This window comes from Pipistrellus hanaki, assembly GCF_964339955.1.
Source record: "Pipistrellus hanaki genome assembly, chromosome: 1".
In the NCBI taxonomy this organism is placed as follows: Eukaryota; Metazoa; Chordata; class Mammalia; order Chiroptera; family Vespertilionidae; genus Pipistrellus; species Pipistrellus hanaki.
Window position 1 is genome coordinate 69844105 of NC_140503.1, and position 19170 is coordinate 69863274.

The window sequence follows — 19170 nt, forward strand, 5'->3', positions numbered from 1 at the left end:
AGAAAGGGCAAAAACACAAATAGTCATTTTTACCATGAGAAAATATTAGTGGCTTGTAAATATATGAAAAGATGCTCAAGCCCATTAATAGTGAGAAAAATGCAAATTAAGGTAACAAGTTATTCTAACCTCCTGTATTTGCAATCTCTTAAAAGTAAAACACCAAAATTAGGAAAGGATGAGAAGCATTGAGAAGACTCCTCTGCAGACATAATAGAGACATAAATTGTTACAAATTTCCTCTTTGGAAATGTTTGGAATTTCTCAAAAAAGTTGGGCATGTATGTACTCTATAACCCCGCAATTCCATACTTGTGCCAATATTCTGAAACAATGGTTCTCACAAATCAGAATCACCAGAAGGGTTTGTTAATCACAGATTGCTGGACTCTTCCTTAGATAGTTTCTAATTCAGGGATTAGAGCCTACAGATTTACACTTCTAAGGAAGTTCCAGGTAGTGCTGATGATCCAAGAACCATTACTATAAAAGGAACTCTTGGCCTTACACATCAGGACATGTACAGAATATTAATAATGTATTACATTGATAGGAAAAATATATGTCATTTAACAGTAAGATGAATAAACTGGCATATAACGAGATATTATACAGCTATGAAAACAAATGAGGTCATGAAAAGGCACATAGGACTTCTAAGATATTAGTGATGTTCTAGTTTTTAAGCCAGGTGGACATTTGCACAGGTATTTTAATTACTCTTTAAACTGTACAGACATATTTTGCATACTCATTTGTTCATATATTTCATCATAAAATCTTTCTAGTTGTGCTTCTACCATCTACTGGCCATTTTTCTTTTGTTTGGCCCAACACAGATTATGTCAAATCATCTCAGGACTTGAGTAGAAGGGAAACAGTTATTGATTCTCATCTCTCTAACTGACTCTACTGGCATCCATCACCCCTGCAACACAACAGTTCCTTTCAACTGCTTCTCTAGATATTTTACACCCCTCAAGTTCCTCACACTCTTCAAAATCAACATCCAGAACTGAACACAAGGCTCCACCTGTGGTCTGACAGTTTATTGAAAACTCTCTGGCTTGGCCAGTGTGACTCAGCATCAATCTATGAACCAGTTCAGGGTTCCATTCCCAGTCAGGGCACATGTCCAGGTTGCAGACTCAACCCCCAGTAGGGGGTGTGCAGGAGGCAGCCAATGATTCTCTCTCATCATTGATATTTCTTTCTTCCTTTCTGAAATTTATATATATATATATATATATATATATATATATATATATATATATATATATATATATATATATTATGAAAAACAAAACAAAAAAACTCTCTGGTTACGATTCATGGTGTAGTCTAAGAGTATTTTCTGTAATGATATCATACTGGTTATTCATGCTGACTTTATCTTATCTACTAAAAGTCCTAGCATTTTTTCATACATGACTTTGAAGATATACCTCTAAAATTGACCTTTTGGACCAAAAGAATAGACTTCCAAATTTTTTCCTAGATTCAGTCCTTGTATCTTCTTTAGATAGCTAGGTGCTTATTCTATCATCAATTATAAGGAGTCCTCTGTATTTTATTCTTTATAAGCTGAGTGAATTATTAATGACATCCAAGTCACTAATCAAAAGTTGAACAGGAATACAATAAAATAAAAATTTTTTAGAAGAGTTGAAAAGGGTTGCAGGCTCAATCCCCAGAATGGGGCATGCAGGAGGCAGCCAATTAATGATTCTCTCTCATCATTGATGTTTCTTTCTCTCTCCCTCTCCCTTCCTCTCTGAAATCAATTTAAAAAAAAAAAAAGTTGAACAGGACTGGATCAAGGACAAAGACCTAAGCCATATTACTAAAAGTTTTTCTTCCAAGTTAAACTATTATCCAGTTGCCTATTAATCCTCCCTCACATTTTCCCATTTTTCCACAAGGATATTAAGAGAAACTGTTATAAATGTATCACCGGCATATTAAAAACTGAACACCTAGCTCTCTCTGGTCTTTCAGTCTGATAACACCACTGGAAGTGTGTGTCATCTTGGGCCATGCTAATGACCGCCTCTCGGATGGCAGAATGGGGGAAACGAAGGAAGCTCGCTCCCAGAGACTTTGTGGAGCTGTCACTCCTGCTCTGGACTGCCTACTGTCAGGACACTTTTAACTGGAAGGGAACTGCACTCCTCTGTATACAGGGGGAAAGGTGGTGGGGTGTTATTCTAATGTCCTGAAGTGACCCTAAAAACCAAGAATCCAAGCCTAGAGGGAATGAAGCAGGCCAAACAACACAGTATTATTTTTTTTTTTCCAAACAAATTTAATTCTTTTCCAGCCCCAAAGAAGGGGATAAATCTAAATTTTAAAAATAAAAATAAAAATTGCTCAAAAACCAAGCCATTAAAAATTTAAGCCCCCTCCCTTAGCAATAAATACTGAAATGATATGTACACATGAGGCTCAGGAAGGAGGCAAGAACAGAACTTTGGGGACTCTGTCCCATGGCAAGATCCCAACACTTCTACCAATTCCATGCTCTCTGCCTAAAGCACAGAAGAGCAATGAAAGAGGCGGGAGAGATGTACCAGGAGAATATGTGGCCCCAGAGAGCTCGAACATGATAACAGGAGAGAGAGAGAAAAGACACAGAGAGTCTTTCAGGGCAGAGGAAGGAAAAGTTATCTAAAACATCCCCCCGTTCCGGCTGAGTCACTGGACGCGGCCGGTCCAGCTGACGAGTGCCCGTGAGCTTATCTCCGTGCCTCCGCTCGCTCTTCAGCATGCAGGGTAAGTGAGGTCATTCGCACTGTGGCCGAGACGCCACTGTGGCAGCAGCCTGGCTGCTGGAGACCTGAGGCTTCCCATTCACCACCAGCAGGAGGGGCGTCTCTACGCGGACACTAGAAAAGGAATAGTCCTAGAAAAGACAAACATACAGAGGTTCGTTACAGACCCTAAAGTGGGACAAATTCACACCGCCTGTGACGACCTCCTCCTCTCCACCTCCTTAGTATATGCATACTTTACCTCCATCCCACATTCAACAAAGCTGAGCTAACAAAGGAGATATACTCTGAGTGGCCAGATTATAATGATCTCTGAATGCATAATAATCTGGCCACTCAGATTATTTATTGTATATCCTATATAATAAAAGGCTAATATGCAAATTGTCCCCTTGACCAGGAGTTTGATCAGCAGGCAGGCTGGCCAACCGCCCATGTCCCCTCCCCCTGGCCAGGCTGGCTGGACCCCATCCATTCACGAATTCATGCACTGGGCCTCTAATACACACACACACACACACACACAGTGGCCAGTTTATTATGCGTTCAGAGATCATAATAATCTGGCCACTCAGTGTACTTTTCCCAAAGTTTTTAACCTTCGGAAGGAAAACCTGGGGCAGGAAGGGTGCCAGTAGTGTCACTACAAGAATGAGACAATTCTGACTAAAAAAAGACAGGTTCCTGGCACTGGCTAACAAAAGGATGCCACCAGCCCTCACAGAATCTGCCCTTCCCACAGTGTTTGCTGACAATTATAACTAGATATACATAGTAGCCAGCCAGGTAGAAATGATGCAAAACTCTCAGTTCAAGGCTTTGTAAGACCCTAAATTAACCTGCCAGATATAAATTAAGTTACTTCTCCCTTTATATCAGAAGGAAGAGACAGAATGTGTGGTTTAAAAGTTCTCCTAATAATAGAAAAGAATCAGCTCATTTCATCAATTCAAATGTACTTTAAAACCTGTTTTTAAAAGATCTTCATGCAAAAAAGATTGTTCCATTGTGATGGCAAAGGAGGCTTTTTTAAGTCAAACTACAGAGGTAAATTAAAGAGTTCTCACAAATCAATTTTTAAAAAATTTCCTAGCAATAATCTGGGGATGTGACAAAAAAAAAAAAAAAATAGTCAATTTATAAAAGGTATATAAATAGGGTAGCTCAGTTGGTTAGAGCTTCATCCCAATATGCCAAGGTTGCACATTCAATCCCTAGTCAGAGCACATACAGTATCAACTAATAAATGCATAATCAGTGGAACAACAAATCAATGTTTCTCTCTTTCTCTCTAAAAATCAATCAATAAATTAAAAATTTTTTAAATAAAATAAAAAGTCAATAGAGATATGATAAAATATTCAACCTCACCAATAATCAAGAAACCAAAGCCAAATAATAGTGATGCTATATTTTTCACATAAAATCGGCAAATAACTTTTCAAAGGTTTGTACAAAGAGTTGAGAAGAAAACTATAGAAAACAATTACATCCACTTTTGGTATTAACTGGTGCAACCTCCCACAAAATTATTTGGCAATATGTATCAAAAATCTTTCTGCATACCCTTTAGGGCCAGGATTCTACCTCAGAAATGAATTTAATAAAGTAATCATGGATATGGGCAGATATAAAAATATAATAAAAATATAACATCATCCAAGAGATGCAAATCAAAACAACAATGTGGTACCATCTCACACCTGTCAGAATGGCTATCATCAATAAATCATCAAACGACAAGCGCTGGAGAGGATGTGGAGAAAAAGGAACCCTCGTGCACTGCTGGTGGGAATGCAGCCACTGTGGGTAACAGTATGGAGTTCCCTCAAAAAACTAAAAATGGATCTCTCATTTGACCCAATGATCCCACTTCTAGGAATACATCCCAAGAAACTAGAGACACAAATCAGAAAGGATATAAGCACCCCTATGTTCATAGCAGCACAATTCACCATAGCTAAGATTTGGAAACAGCCTAGTAAGTGCCCATCAGCAGATGAGTGGATTAGAAAACTGTGGTTATCTACACATTAATCCCCTCCACCCCAAACATGCCCCTTAGGCCTTCACCAGTCTATTGTCTGTGTCCATGGGTTATACATATAAGTTATATGTTATAGTTATACATGAACTATACATATAAGTTCCCCAATTAATCACTCCCATCCCACCCTCACACCCCACCTTCTAAAATTTATTTTGAGATAAGTGACTTATAACAGTGTGTAAGTTTAAGATACAAAGCATGTTGATTTGATAATTCATATTTTGCAGTATGATTACCATCCTGGTGTTAGCTAACATCTCTGTCAAGTGACATAATTTTCATTTCTATTTCATGGTGTGAACAACTAAGATCTAGTCTCTTAGCGACTTTAAAGTTTATACTACCATTTTTGTCAATAATCACTGGTGCTGTGCATTAGATCTCTAGGACTTCTTTATCTTCTGTAAGCTGGTACCCTTAAACAACATCTCCCCAATTCCCCAACTCGACAGTAACCACCATTCTACTCTGTTTTCTACAAATTCAGAAAACTTGTAGACTCCACACGTAAGTAATATCATACAGTATTTCTTTGTCTATTCAGTCCATTTTCTTTCATTCTTTCTGTTTATCAGTAGTTTCCCTTTTCAGTAAAAATTACATATATATATATATATATATATATATATATATATATATGTTTAGTAGTATATATATATATCATACACACAAATGCATCCTTTTACATATTTTTAAGAGATAAACTCGGCCCCACGTTCAGAGCCTAGCGTGTGAGAAAGAATCCTCACCATCACCCACCTTTCCCTTGTGCTGAATTCGGTGATGCCGAAGGCTGGGCTCAGGGATGGCTACGGAGTCCCCGATGAGCACTCCCCAACTCTGCACCATGTTATACACCATCACTGCACAACAAGGGCCATCTGAATCCACCAGGCCAAACGTACTGCCCGGTTCAAATGAGTTAAGAGGAAGAAAAAAAAAAGAAAAGTGGGCAAGAAAGAACAGAAACAGGGGTGTTTTTAAATATCAATAAAATAAACAAGTGATTTTTTTTAGTAAAACTTATCTAGAAAACCTATGATCAGTACCATCATTCACTATGGACATCGGAGTCCTCATTTGTCTTAGATAAATAATATCTTTAGAGAACATGCACATGACTCATCGATCTGTCAGTTTGCCAAGAATTAGGACACATGCACACTGAGACCATTTGACAATCCTATATAATAAAAGGCTCATATGCAAATTGACCGAAGGTGGAATGACCAGTCGCTATGATGTGCACTGACCACCAGGGGGCAGACACTCATTGCAGGAGCTTCCCCCTGGTGGTCAGTGCACTCCCACAGAGGGAGTGCCACTCAGCCAGAAACCCTGAGCCAGGCTTATGGCTAGCGAGTGCAGCAGAGGCAACGCTAAAGATGTCCAACTGCCAGTTTAGGAGCAGGCCTAAGCCTGCAGTCAGACATCCCCTGAGGGCTCCCGGATTGCAAGAGGGTGCAGGCAGGGCTGAGGGATCCCCCGAGTGTATGAATTTCATGCACCGGGCCTCTAGTTATTAATTATGAACTTGCTCAAAATGTTCATTATTGAAACATTATTTCTTGGTCTATCAGTTTAACTACTACAACCTTTATCAAACTCTCTAACCATAACTGTCAATTTAGTTTAATTCCACAAACTTTTACTGAATACTATATGTTAAGCATTGTGCTTAGCAGTAAAACACCAATCCAGCTATGTGAGCTAGCAGTCTAGCAGGACTTAGACAGTTAAACCAACACCTACAGTACAACTGTGATAGGTAGTAGAATAACTTTTCTCTTGTGATAAATTCAGTAAAGACAATGGTTGGACATGGGGACTCTAGGAGAAATGTTGAAATCAAAAAGCAAGAAAGTTTTCCTTAAAAGGACTGAATCTTATAGAAATGAAAAATATCTGGGTCAAAACAGGAAAACAAATCCTCAGTGATAAGGAAAAGAACAGGGACTGCTTGGGAAGGAACACAAGAGAACATCCTGGAAGTGAGTGAAGGACCAAGGAGCGAGCCCAGCCTGTGTGGCTCAGTGGCTGAGTGCCAACCTATCAACCAGGAGATGATGGTTCCATTCCTGGTCAGGGCACATGCCAGTCTTGTGGGCTCGATTATTCCCTTGCGGGGCATGCAGGAGGCAGCTGATCAATGATTCTCTCTCATCGTTGATGTTTCTATCCCTCCCTTCCTCTCTGAGATCAATAAAAATATATTTTAAATTAAGAAAAAAAAAGACCAAGGAGCGATGGCACTGATAAAACCCTAATTTTTCAAAAGTTAAAAATTTTCTAAATGAACATCCTTAACTTATTTACTCTGCTAGACTATAAGCACCCTTAGTTTGAGTCCTTTACATTTCTCTCTCTTTTTTTTTTATCCTCTATAGCACATAGATGTTCAATAAACATCTGGTGAAACAGGGAAAGATGGATGGTACAGAATCTAGAGATTGTCAGTGGTCGGCAAACTGCGGCTCACAAGCCACAGTTTGCCACTCTGTTGACTAATGAATTTGCCGACCACTGACCTAGATTTTTTATTCCAATAATTACAGGCTATTGTTGTTCCTTGTGATTAAGCCCCTATCCCAGTGGTTGGCAAACTCATTAGTCAACAGAGCGGCAAACCGAGGCTTGTGAACCGCAGTTTGCCAACCACTGACCTAGATAATACCTGCTCATGGGACAGGCACAGCAGGGAAGCAGAACTCACCGGCCTGTGACCACTAATTGTGTTCAGCTGTCAGAGAAAGGCCAGGAAGTGGCAGTACTAGTTCCGAGGATAAAAAAAAGGGGAAAGGCAAAGATAGACTCACAAGGGGACTTTCTCCTCTGAAGTGAGGCTGAACACCACCTTCCCCAGGACCACGGCACCACTGTTCACGCCAGGCTGCAGTGCACTCAGCGGCTTGAGCTCCAGGGTCACCTTCTGCCCAGAGGCTGACTGGTAGTGCCCATCACCACAAGGGCCTAGATGGGCTGGGCGCAAGCTTCCCAGCATGCTCTGCAACTTTTTGGTCTTCACCTTTCCCTGCCAAGGAAGGGGAAATACAGTAGATTAGAAGCTAGGAACTAGTCACTCCCCTGGAGAGTCTAGTCCTTCCCTCCCACCTACCACTACCATAGGGTCACTAGTACCAAAGCCTATTCTAGTCTTATTTTACTGATGTACAGCAGAATATAAAGAAGTAGGATTCAGCCTTTAGACATCTTTACCTTGCTCTCAAGGAGGCTGGTTAATCTATTCAGGAATTCCAGGAGTTGTTGCTCTCGCTGTTGGGGCTCTGGCCAGGCAGGGTCCAGCACTGCAGCTCGAGAGAAGCCATCCAGGGCCTCCCCATAATTCTCCTCGTATTTATGTAACTGCATAAGAAGTAACCCAAAACCTCCCAATTATAAATATTTTTAACACAAACTATGCTGGGGGAAGTAATGGCATAATCGATTAGAAACCTAATAAACCGTTTTCCTACCCAGTTTTTTTCCGGAGCTACAATGAACATCCTGAAGAGATGGTAACACCTTCACATCCTTTTACCTGACCACGGTAATCACAACCCCAAAGATGGAGTCATTTCAAAGAGCCCAACTTCCAAACACTAAAATAGTTAAGAGTTGGGTCATTCTATTTCTAAAAGCATTTCAGAAGAGTCTTATAAGCTGCCCCCTATTCCCTATGGACCCTCCCACCCCCTCACCCCTTTTCCTTTCCCTCCAGTGATGCCACCACCTACTGAAGTTAAACTGAGCGAGTTCTTCCTAGAAATAATTTTACTGTTACTTTTCTCTTGCAGTCTGTACCCAACCTTGTTCCTATGAATCCTCAGTTACCCTCACAGGCTAAGACCGAAATTTGTTTGACTTTCAGATGACCTCCACCCCACAGCCACAGGTCTTACCGTTGCCCTGTTCAGATGGAGATCAGGATTGCTGGAGGCTGTCCTGTCAACCTTCTCCTGCAGCCGGATAAAAAGATCATGAGTGGATCCTGTCTGTCTTACGGATGGCCATGCCCAGTATGTCCTAAACTCCTCTCCCTGAAAATATTCAAGTTTCTTTCTTGTCAAGTGTTACCTATACCCACACTGATTTATAGTCATTGTTTGTGTGGTACGTTACACAGCCACTGAAACCTCACGATGCTAGGGGTTTTGCATGTGTGTGAAACTTTAAAAATGATTATAATTTATCTATACAATAGTATAGAGGAGAAGACATGTGTGAAAGCACTGTCATAAAAAAAATTTCAATAGTGAGATGACGGTATAAATGAGGAAAGCCTAGGAAAGAAATTATGTCGATTTAATGTTTTTCCTCTGCCCAGAAGCCCAGCTCCAGACACAAGCAGAATCATGTTGTATGTCCTCTTAAAAAACACACTGAAAGTAAAATCTGATTCTCTAATGTAAATAGATGGCCAGAAACCACATGACAGTGCAGACAAATGCGCTGTGAAGAAACTGCTGATGACATTTATGGCTATGTTCATTTTGTTTTTTTGTGTTTTTTTTAATCCTCACCCAAGGATTTATTGATTTGACAGAGAAAGAAGCATAGACACAAGAACACTGATCAATTGCTTTCTGTATAAACTCCGACCAGGGATCAAACCTGCAATCTAGGTATGTGTCCTGACCAGGAATCCACAACCTTTTGGTGTAAGAGACAATGCTCCAACCAACTAAGCTACCCAGCCAGGGCTTATTTTATTTATTTTTATTTTTTTAAACTCTATTCATTGCCTGGCAAGAATGAGCCATTGCAAAAGCACAAACAGCAGGAATTAAAATTGTTTAAATGCTTGGTTCAAATATGTTTTAAAATGCAAGTTTGGGTGAAGAAATGAAGAGTTAAAAGTAAGTCTTTAGCAGAATCCAAATATAAAATTTTAAAGGAAGTACATACAACCATAAACATTATTCTTTAAAATATAAACATTAACCAAATTAAGAAATTAGAGTAAAAAAGAATTCCTCTGCCTAAAAGTTCCCTGACTGAAAAAAGGACAGACCTTAACTTGCAAATATAAATATAAGGTAGTATTCTTTACTCTGCCATACAGAGCAAAATAAGTAACGGCAAGTTAAAAAGCAATTCTGTGTCAAGAGAAGCAAGAAAGCAAACGAGCCCTAGCCAGTTTGGCTCAGTGGATAGAGCACTGGCCTTCGGATTGAAAGGCCCTGGGTTCAACTCCGGTCAAGGGCACATGCCCACATTGCGGGCTCAATCCCCAGTGTGGGGCATGCAGAAAGCAGCTGATCGATGAATCTCTCTCATCACTGATGTTTCTATCTCTCTCTCCCATGCTCTCTGAAATCAATAAAAATATATTTAAAAGGAAAAAAGAAAGCAAATAAAGAAAGGTGAGTATAAGGCCTAAACAGAAAGTGCTCAGAAGACCAATGTGAAGCTTTCAATGAGCAACCAGGCAGTCAAGGCCTGAAGAAACCCCAGTGCAGGTGATTACTGATTAAACATGGCCTGAATGCCTAAGCAAAGCACAAGCTCTAGGGCAATAGTTCCTAGGAAGTGATGCTGTTTTCTACTTTAGCCTGTGGGAAATCAAAGCCATAGTATGTAATGGTCAATGTGGGGATAGCACTTAATGTATACTTAAGATTTAGGTTTAATTTTTCTTAAAACACACGCACAAATTTAATAAGCATTATTTTAATACTAGAGGCCCGATGCATGAAATTCATGCAAGGGGCTCGGCCCTCACAGCCCCAGCTTCGTATGGAAGGACATCCAGTCTAATTAGCATATTATGCTTTTATTACTATAGATTTTTTTTCCCATTTAAAAAAGATAAACATGCCGAAACCGGTTTGGCTCAATGGATAGAGCGTCGGCTTGGGGACTGAAGGGTCCCGGGTTCCTTGTACCTTGGTTGCGGGCACATCCCCAGTAGGGGGTGTGCAAGAGGCAACTGATCGATGACTCTCTCTCATCGATGTTTCTAACTCTGTATCTCTCTCCCTTCCTCTCTGTACAAAATCAATAAAATATATTAAAAGAAAAAATAAATAAAATAAAAAAGATAAACATGCCGAAACTGGTTTGGCTCAGTGGATAGAGCGTCGGCCTGCAGACTGAAGGGTCCCAGGTTCAATTCTGGTCAAGGGCATGTACGTTGGTTGCAGGCACATCCCCAGTAGGGGGTGTGCAGGAGGCAGCTAATCAATGTTTCTCTCTCATCGATGTTTCTAACTATCTATTCCTCTTCTTCCTTCCTCTCTGTAAAAATTCAATAAAATATATTTTTTAAAAAAAGATGAACATGTTGGCATGGGTTCTGTGATTTGGATACAGGCCTCTAAAAAGTCTAGACAGCTCGAGGAGCTATCTAGCACTAAGGCACCACACTGCAAGTGGTTTCTAATACTCAGGGGATAAGCAGAAAGGTCGCCTCTGTAGACACAGCTTTGCAAAGCCACACACATCGGATGCCAGCTAGCAGTGCCCATCCTGCTTGCTAAGAGCCACAAGGAAGACTGAACACCACTCTTGCTTCTGCCTCTATTCATCTGGCCAGGGCGGCCGTAAATACTTACTGCTTGGGCGTAGGCACTGAGGGCTTGCTGGGAGATCTTAGGGTTCTGGCCAGTATTGAAGTAAAGAGAAAGGTATGCATTCCCCAGAATATCTGGAAAAGAGACACAGGGATTACATTATGCATGTGAGGAACTTGAAAGTCACCACTTCATCATAATAAAAAAAAAAAGTTGAAGAAATAAAAAATCACAACTCTTCTTGGATTCATTACAGAGGGGACAACACCAGGCAAACCACTGCCCCCAAAACTGGAGCAACAGACAGGTGAATACAGGGAATTGTGGTGTAACAGAATAGAAGCTCACAAGCTGCCACAGGAAACAGTCCTGGAGTATGAGAACCTGAACTGTTAACTCATGAATTACTGGAGGCTCAGCATGCACAAGTCTAGGAGTTAAAAATGCAGGGGTCTCAGCCATAAGGGGAGCCCCATAATATTTTGAGATCCACCTCCAGGAGCTAACCAGATTCCCAGAGGTATCAGTGAAAAAAATCCTCTCCTGCTTTTAGCAGAGGGAGTGAAAAAGGAACATTCTAAAATATGCTAGAGCACTATGTTCTTTTTTTCTTTTCTTTTTTTAATATATTTCTTTATTGATTTCAGAGAGGACTGGAGAGGGAGAGAGAGAGAGAAACATCAATAATGAGAATCACTGATCCACTGCCTCCTGCATGCTCCCCATTGGGGATCAAGCCCACAACCTGGGCATGTGCCCTTGACAAGAATCGAACCCGGGACCCTTCAGTCCACAGGCCAATTCTCTATCCACAGAGCCAAACTGGCTAGGGCAGAGCACTCTGTTCTTAACAAAAGTAAACAAGGAGGGCCCTCAGGAGAAACTAGTTAACCAGAATCTAACCAACCTAAAGAAGGGAAATACCCAAACCATCCCACTCTTAGCCATCCTGCCCCACCTAACAGAAGAAAAAAAAAAAAAGAAAAAAAAAGCAATGAAACAGTGGTGGAGCATTTATTTCAGAGCCAGCATTTAAGATAAGATCTGTTTGCCCTACCCAGTTTGGCTCAGTGGATAGAGTGTCAGCCTGTGAACTGAAGGGTCCCAGGCTCGATTCTGGTCAAGGGCACATGCCCAGGATATGGGCTCAATCCCCAGTAGGGAGCATGCATGAGGCAGCCAATCAATGATTCTCTTTCATCACTGATGTTTCTAGTTCTCTCTCTCCCTCTCCCTTCCTCTCTGAAATCAATAAAAATACATTTTTTAAAAGAAAGATATGGTGTTAGCCAGTTTGGCTCAGTAGACAGAGTGCCGGCCTGCAGACCAAAGTGTTCCAGGTTCAATTCCAGTCAAGGGCACGTACCTCTTTTGCAGGCTCCTCCCTGGCCCGGGTCCTGGTCAGGGTGCATACAAGAGGCAACCAATCGATGTTTTTCTCACATCAATGTTTCTCTCTGTCTTCCCCTTTCTCTTTCACTCTCTCTAAAATCAATGGAAAAATATCCTCGGGTGAGGAAATAAACAAACAAACAAACATACAAATAAATAAAATCTCACAAAAGAAATATAATATTTAAAAATAAAAAAGATACGACCTGTTTTGATCACCCTGAAAAGTCTATGAGAAAGCCTGGCACAGCCCTGTCAGAGTGGCTCAGTTGGTAGAGAATTAACCTGAGCACTGAAGGGTTACTGGTTCAATTCCCAGACAGAGCACATAACCCGGGTTGTGGGTTTGATCCCCAGTTGGGAGCATACTGAAGACATCCGGCCAATGAATGTTTCTCTCTCTCTTTCTCTCCACCTTCGACTCTCTAAGCATGTCCTCAAGTGAATTTTTTTTTTTTTTTTAAAAGCCTGACACAAACTACTGATGACACTATATTTAGTACACCCCAAGTACCGCTGGGATAAAGAGGCAAACACAGACCTAAAGGAGAAAGGTGAACAGCCCTGTCTTGCTTATGTGGAAACATAAAACTCCTCTCTTGAATGAAAAGCTTCAAGAGTTCGTGGAATAGTGGTTCAACAAAACACCTTTCGGGCTTCGTCAAAACAAAGATGCCCTGGCTTCACAGTCAGAGGCAGACTCTACAAGTGGGCTCCAGATGACTCTGTGTGTGGCCATGGTTGAGAACCACTGCTCTAAAACTGGGTGGAGATGTCTGAGAGCACTCACACCAGGAGCGGCCATCGTGGACATCCATCTGCACAGCCAGTTTGGCCTGCCGGACACTGTCCATGACGTGGCGAGAATGCTCATCTCCAGAGTCGGTCCGCAGCTGGCGAAGCACCATCGACAGGTTCTGAAGGGAGACTTTGTTCTTGCACTGCAAATGGAGAAGACACATACTCAACCTTCCTGACTCCAGTTCCCCTTTCCAGGTCTATTCTATCCCCATCTGCTTCTGAATCTGTTTTGTCATCAGGGGTTCTGGTCAAGACGGCAGCGTAAGTAAACACAGTACTCGTCACTTCCCACAACCACATCAAAATTACAACTATTGTACAATACAGAACCACCACCCTCCAAAACCACCTGAAATCTAGCTGAATGGAAGTCCTACAACTGGGAACTAAAGAAGAAGCACATCGAGACTTCGTAGCCCAAGCACATCATGGTAGGAGGGCAGAGACTTGGGATGGAATCACAGAACCAGCTGTTCCACACACACATGTTGCAATTTAAAATCAGGAGAGATATCATGGCTGCAGAGGTTTCCTTGAGGAGTGAGGGGTCCCAGCCCCACACCAGCCAAGGGTTCCAGTGCTTAGAAGGGAAGTCCCCACAACTTCTGTTTATAAAAAACAGAGGAGATTGTGGCTGAATGACAGGGAAAGCTGTAGGAGTCCCAGGCAGTTCTTCTTAAAGGGATTGCACATGGACTTACTCAGACTCACTCCCTTCCTACGAGCTCCAGCACTAGAGCAGCAGCTTGAAAGGAACCTGGGACATTTGGGGAGGGAACTAATTTGCCTAGAATCAGAGCAAAAGCTGGAGGGGCAGCTTTCTCCCAGACAGAAGTGCTGGCAGAGGCCAGTGTTCCTTTGATGAACCCTCCCCTCTGCACAGAGCCAATCGGCAGATGCCAAATCTGAATCTCCATCAACCTGGCTCACTCTTTTTGCCCTGCCGTGGTGATTCCCTGGGACCCCTCCCACTCCCTACTTGCAGGTTCATCCAAGCCATTTCCAGTGGCCTTTCATACAACTGGTCTCCCTTGCCTCATGTTTCAGTCTTTCTTAAAATTTCTCAAACAAGCAGAAACTGGCCTCAGCATGCCCCCTACCTCTCCGTAAGTGGCCCCAGGCAAAGCACTAGCAGCAGCACACTTTGGTTCACAGCTTGGCCTTTCCTGGGCACCTCCAAGCCCAACACAAGCAGCAGCCATCTGCAGATTGCTTTGTAGCTCATGCTGCGTGGCCCCAGGCAGGGCACAGGCAGTGGCTAACATTGCACCTCCCAGGAGGCTCCAGAGCCAGTGTACCTGGTGGTCAGCTTCAACCACGCCAGATTACAACCCCACCACCTCCACAAGTGATACCCTCAAGGGGCAGACTTGGTGAGCACCAAAGCCCCACTGAAGCAAGCTGGCTCCTGCACAGCAGCTCTTCCACTATAGTTGCAGCCAATCCTCGCAACCGACTGACCCGGGGTCAATCCCTCCCAGTGTCACAAACATCAATCAAGGTTCAATAGGGCAGTGCACACAGCTCACACAGGGCACATCTGGAATGCCCAACTCATATCTGAGGAGGCTGAGCTACTGGACTCTAGAGGACACCTACCTCACAAGGCGACTCTACCAAGTCCAAGAGACATAGCAGATCTACCTCATACATAAATCTATCTTGTCATCTTAATTCTTATTGCCATGTGTATCTTAGACCCACATCTACAAGGACCAGCTTGGTTGATAACTTTTCATCTACCCCTGAACCTGACCCCAACATCATCTTCCTTTTTCAGTCCCCTATCCCTGGTTTCCTCATTAAGGTCTGTTCCCCCTCCCTTCCTCCTTAATGATTCTTTTCTCCTAGTTCCAATATGGTTCTACTCTGGCATTCATATCCTAGGGAAGTGCAGAGAACCAAAGCAATCCCATCTGTGTCTTCTGAGGGGACAGTGGTCAGCTCACATGGGTGAGGGCTCCTGAGAAGCAGGTGTGGGCAGCTGCAACATCCCCTTTCTTCCAGTACACCTCCCCCAGCTGGTTCCAGGCTTCCACCAGCTCGGGCTCCAACTTCACAGCCTTTGACAAGAGCTCCTCAGCCTTAGGGCTATAGTCAGGAGTCACATTCAGTGTCTTCCCAGTTAGCATCAGAACCTGTGCTTTGCCCTGGACAGAACCTAGGAGAAAGGGAAAAAGATACAGGAAAGTGGAAAAGACCAGGCAGTCTTATAGATAAGACCAGAACACTTTCTCTCAAGGAATAATCCCATGTCAGCTCTAGAAATAAAACATCTGAGGAAAATCTGTATGAACAAACCCCTTATTGAAAGCCTGCCATAGGAAGAGGACTATGGTATATAACCAGGTAACAAAGAAAGCACTATCCCTACCTTTGAGGGGCTTATAATCTAGTGGAGAGGACAAAGCAAATATGTGAAAAATTAAGTACTTCCTGGACGGTGTGGCTCAGAGACTGACCCATGAACCAAGAGATCACTGGTTGGATTCCCAGTCATTGCACATGCTCAGGTTGCAGGCCCCATTCCCAGTAGGGGGCATGCAGGAAGCAGCCAATTAATGATGTTTCTCTCTCTATCCCTCTCCGTTCTGTGCCCCCCCTCCTCCCCCTCTCAAGTAAATAAATAAATATTAGTCAAAACTTGTGCATACAACCAGTGAATGGGCTTTAAAAGGTAAAAAGGGGGGGAAAAGACCCTCCAGGTAGCCGAAACTGGTTTGGCTCAGTGGCTAGAGCATCGGCCTGCGGACTGAAGGGTCCCAGGTTCGATTCCAGTCAAGGGCATGTACCTTGGTTACGGGCACATCCCCAGTGGGGATTGTGCAGGAAGCAGCTGATGGATATTTCTCTCTCATCAATGTTCTAGCTCTCTATCCCTCTCCCTTCCTCTCTGTAAAAAAAAAAAAAAAAAATCAATAAAATATATTTTAAAAACCCCAGGTAGGAAAATGATGTAAACAAAAAAAGGCATAAAACATGTGGCACGTTCATGAGAGAATACATGATCCAACCTGAATGAAACAAAAACTTCCTCTGTAAGCATGCAGTTAGAGATGAGGGGCGGGAGAGTCAGAAAATGGAGACTTAAATACCAGGTTAAGGGGTTTAGAGTTCACACATTCAATAGTAGCAATCTTTGAAGACACTTGAGCAAAGAGGCAGATAAAAGGATAAAATTGAATGCTTTAAATAATACTTTAGAAAGATAATGGCCACAGTCATTAAGTAAGTTCATTTGGAAGTAAAAAGTTAGAGGCATAAAGGTCAGTTAAGAAGATCACTGTAATAGTTCAAGCCACAATTACGTTATTTTATTTCATGGCATTTACTATAATCAAACTTTAGGAAAATTAGAGGACTGCAAGGTTGCCATCCTGCAAGGGGTAATATTTTGTTGTCCCATGCTGTAGCAGCCACAAATAGGATACCCAAAAGTACACAGCAAGAGAAAACCCTACACATGTCAGTGATGGGCAAAGGGCTGCATGCACGTTTGGAACTCATACCCATTACTTCCTTCATCTGCTGCAGGGTCTTCTCCATCTCCTCCCGCACATCCTGTTGCTTCCTCCCAGCATCCTCAACACTGTGTGTATCGAAATAGCAGTCTCGAAATGAGTAGAGTTGGTCCACCAGTTCCTAGGAAGCACAAGGATGGTTTGATTATGTGGAGAGAACACCAGACAAGACTTAACTGAATGAATTAAAGAACAGTCCCCACCTCTAACAAATAGTACTTATGTCCTGTACTTAATTTAAAAGCCTACCAGAACAAAGAGAATAAACCAGCACCCTGTGTATCCGTGCTTTTCAAATTTCATTGTGTATATCATTTCCAGGACCCGGCCTGCAGAGATTCTGATTTTAGTAAGTTTAGCAAAATTCAAAATACTGCATTTTAACAAGCATTCTAGATGACTGTAATAAAAATAGTCCGTGAAACACACTTTGAAAAATACACTTTTCCCTTGTACCCTAAGATGTCTATAAGAATGAAATCAAAGCTTGCCACCATTCCTGTGGATGACAACATCATTATTGCTTTCTTCTCCTCTATTCCATATTATACACACACACACACACACACACACACACACACACACACACGAGTGGCCGATTATTATGCGTTGAGAGATAATAATAATCTGGCTACTCAGTGTGTGTGTGTGTGTGTATGTGTGTGTGTGTGTGTGTTTAGAGAGAGATCCATGCACACAAACATATACACACTAATAATATTTCAGCCAGTCATACTAGAATATAAAGTTCAGTTAATCCAAGTCGACTGGAAGTAAAGCTCACATTCAAAAAAGTGTTTATCATATAAATCTGCTCAAAAACCAACAACAAAATCTCACCAATGTTTAACTTTTTGCATAAAAGCCTTTAAGCAAGTTACAAGCCTGTCACAGGTCTAATGTTTAAATTACAAGCTGTTTTATAACACACACACAAAACTGATTCTCTGTGATTTAAGAAAAAATTCTTGGGTCATTAAAAGAAAAATAAAGAGTCTAGTCAGGGAGTTAGCTCCTACCTACCTACCTACCTACCTAGGACAAAACACAAGTCCTATTCAAAACTGCAGTCTCTTGTGGACTGGGTGGAGTCTGGTCCCCTCTGCATCAGACCCATTAAGTACAGAGTAACAAAACCATTAAGTACTAAAAGGAGTAACCAGGACACATGCGGGGCAAGCCATTGCCGTGATTACTGCCAATTTCAAAGCAGAGAAGTGAGAAACGGCCTTTGTGGGGATCAAAACAGCTCCTGGAAATCTGCCATAAACATGTGTACGCTATTTGTTATGGGTGAATCGAGGAGGGGGAAAAAGCTTCCTAAGAACGTGCATGAATAAAGTTAGGAGCAACGAATCATCTCCCGTGCAGGACTGACACTGCCAGGTCCGCGCCCTCCCCGGGCCCGGAGGCTCCCGGCCCGCGGCGCGGCCCCTCCGGAGGTTGTTATAGTAACCGCACCACGCGCGCGGCGTCCGGAGCGGCCAAGGCATTCGCAGGTACCGCATAAACTGGGGTCCCTGCTTCTCCCCGGTAACAAAAGCGCATCCAGGTTTTACCCTACAGCCCACCTGCAATTTCTGCAAGATCTGTTTGCCTTCTTCCTCTTCATCAGCCATCGTTTCCTGGACGCTCTCGGCTACTCCGCCCCCAACTTTATAACCAGAGAGACTCATACCTACGCTCAGCATGGAGCCACAGCGACATCTAGGGCGCTGGAGGCTTGCCTGCACCTAAGTAGAGAAGCTGGTTTCTAGGGAAGAGTATGGCTCCAAACCAACTTAACCCAATATCTCAAGATCAAAGGAGATGGTCTGTAATCACAATACAGTTCATAAACTTCATTTCCAAAAAACCAGAAACAATCTGTTCTCAGCTAATTGCATGTACTGTATGTTTTTGTCTCACTTTTTCCTACTTATTTATGCCCAGATTATAATACTCCCAAAAAGAAGACAGGTTGAGTGTAGATGCCTGTGTTACAAATTTAAAATTTGAAGGAAATGTAGTACAACTTTACAGTGATTTTTTACGTATGAGGAATTTATCATTTTGAACACACTATCCTAATAAATCTACTACATTTGAGGTAGTATGGAAGCCATCACTAATATACTACTACT

General features: G+C 42.3%; 1 protein-coding gene across 2 annotated transcripts; it reads right to left on the reverse strand.

The window, feature by feature from the left end:
* Window positions 1-2281: 2281 nt before the first annotated feature.
* On the reverse strand, window positions 2282-18723 carry TTC5 (tetratricopeptide repeat domain 5; the record flags this gene model as incomplete). Of its 2 annotated transcripts, XM_084861891.1 has the most annotated exons (10): window positions 2282-2902; window positions 5581-5725; window positions 7638-7852; window positions 8038-8184; window positions 8721-8777; window positions 11376-11467; window positions 13516-13666; window positions 15476-15687; window positions 17036-17168; window positions 18619-18723. In XM_084861891.1, the coding sequence occupies 10 exons, from the start codon at window positions 18721-18723 to the stop codon at window positions 2783-2785; spliced, it is 1377 nt and encodes a 458-aa protein (XP_084718017.1). In that variant the 3' UTR covers window positions 2282-2782. The 2 variants fall into 2 exon arrangements, 1 of the variants encoding a protein (XP_084718017.1); XR_014792967.1 differs by lacking the exons at window positions 2282-2902; window positions 5581-5725 and adding an exon at window positions 7139-7289 and having other exon boundaries at window positions 7375-7852; window positions 18619-18701.
* Between the last annotated feature and the right edge of the window lie 447 nt (window positions 18724-19170).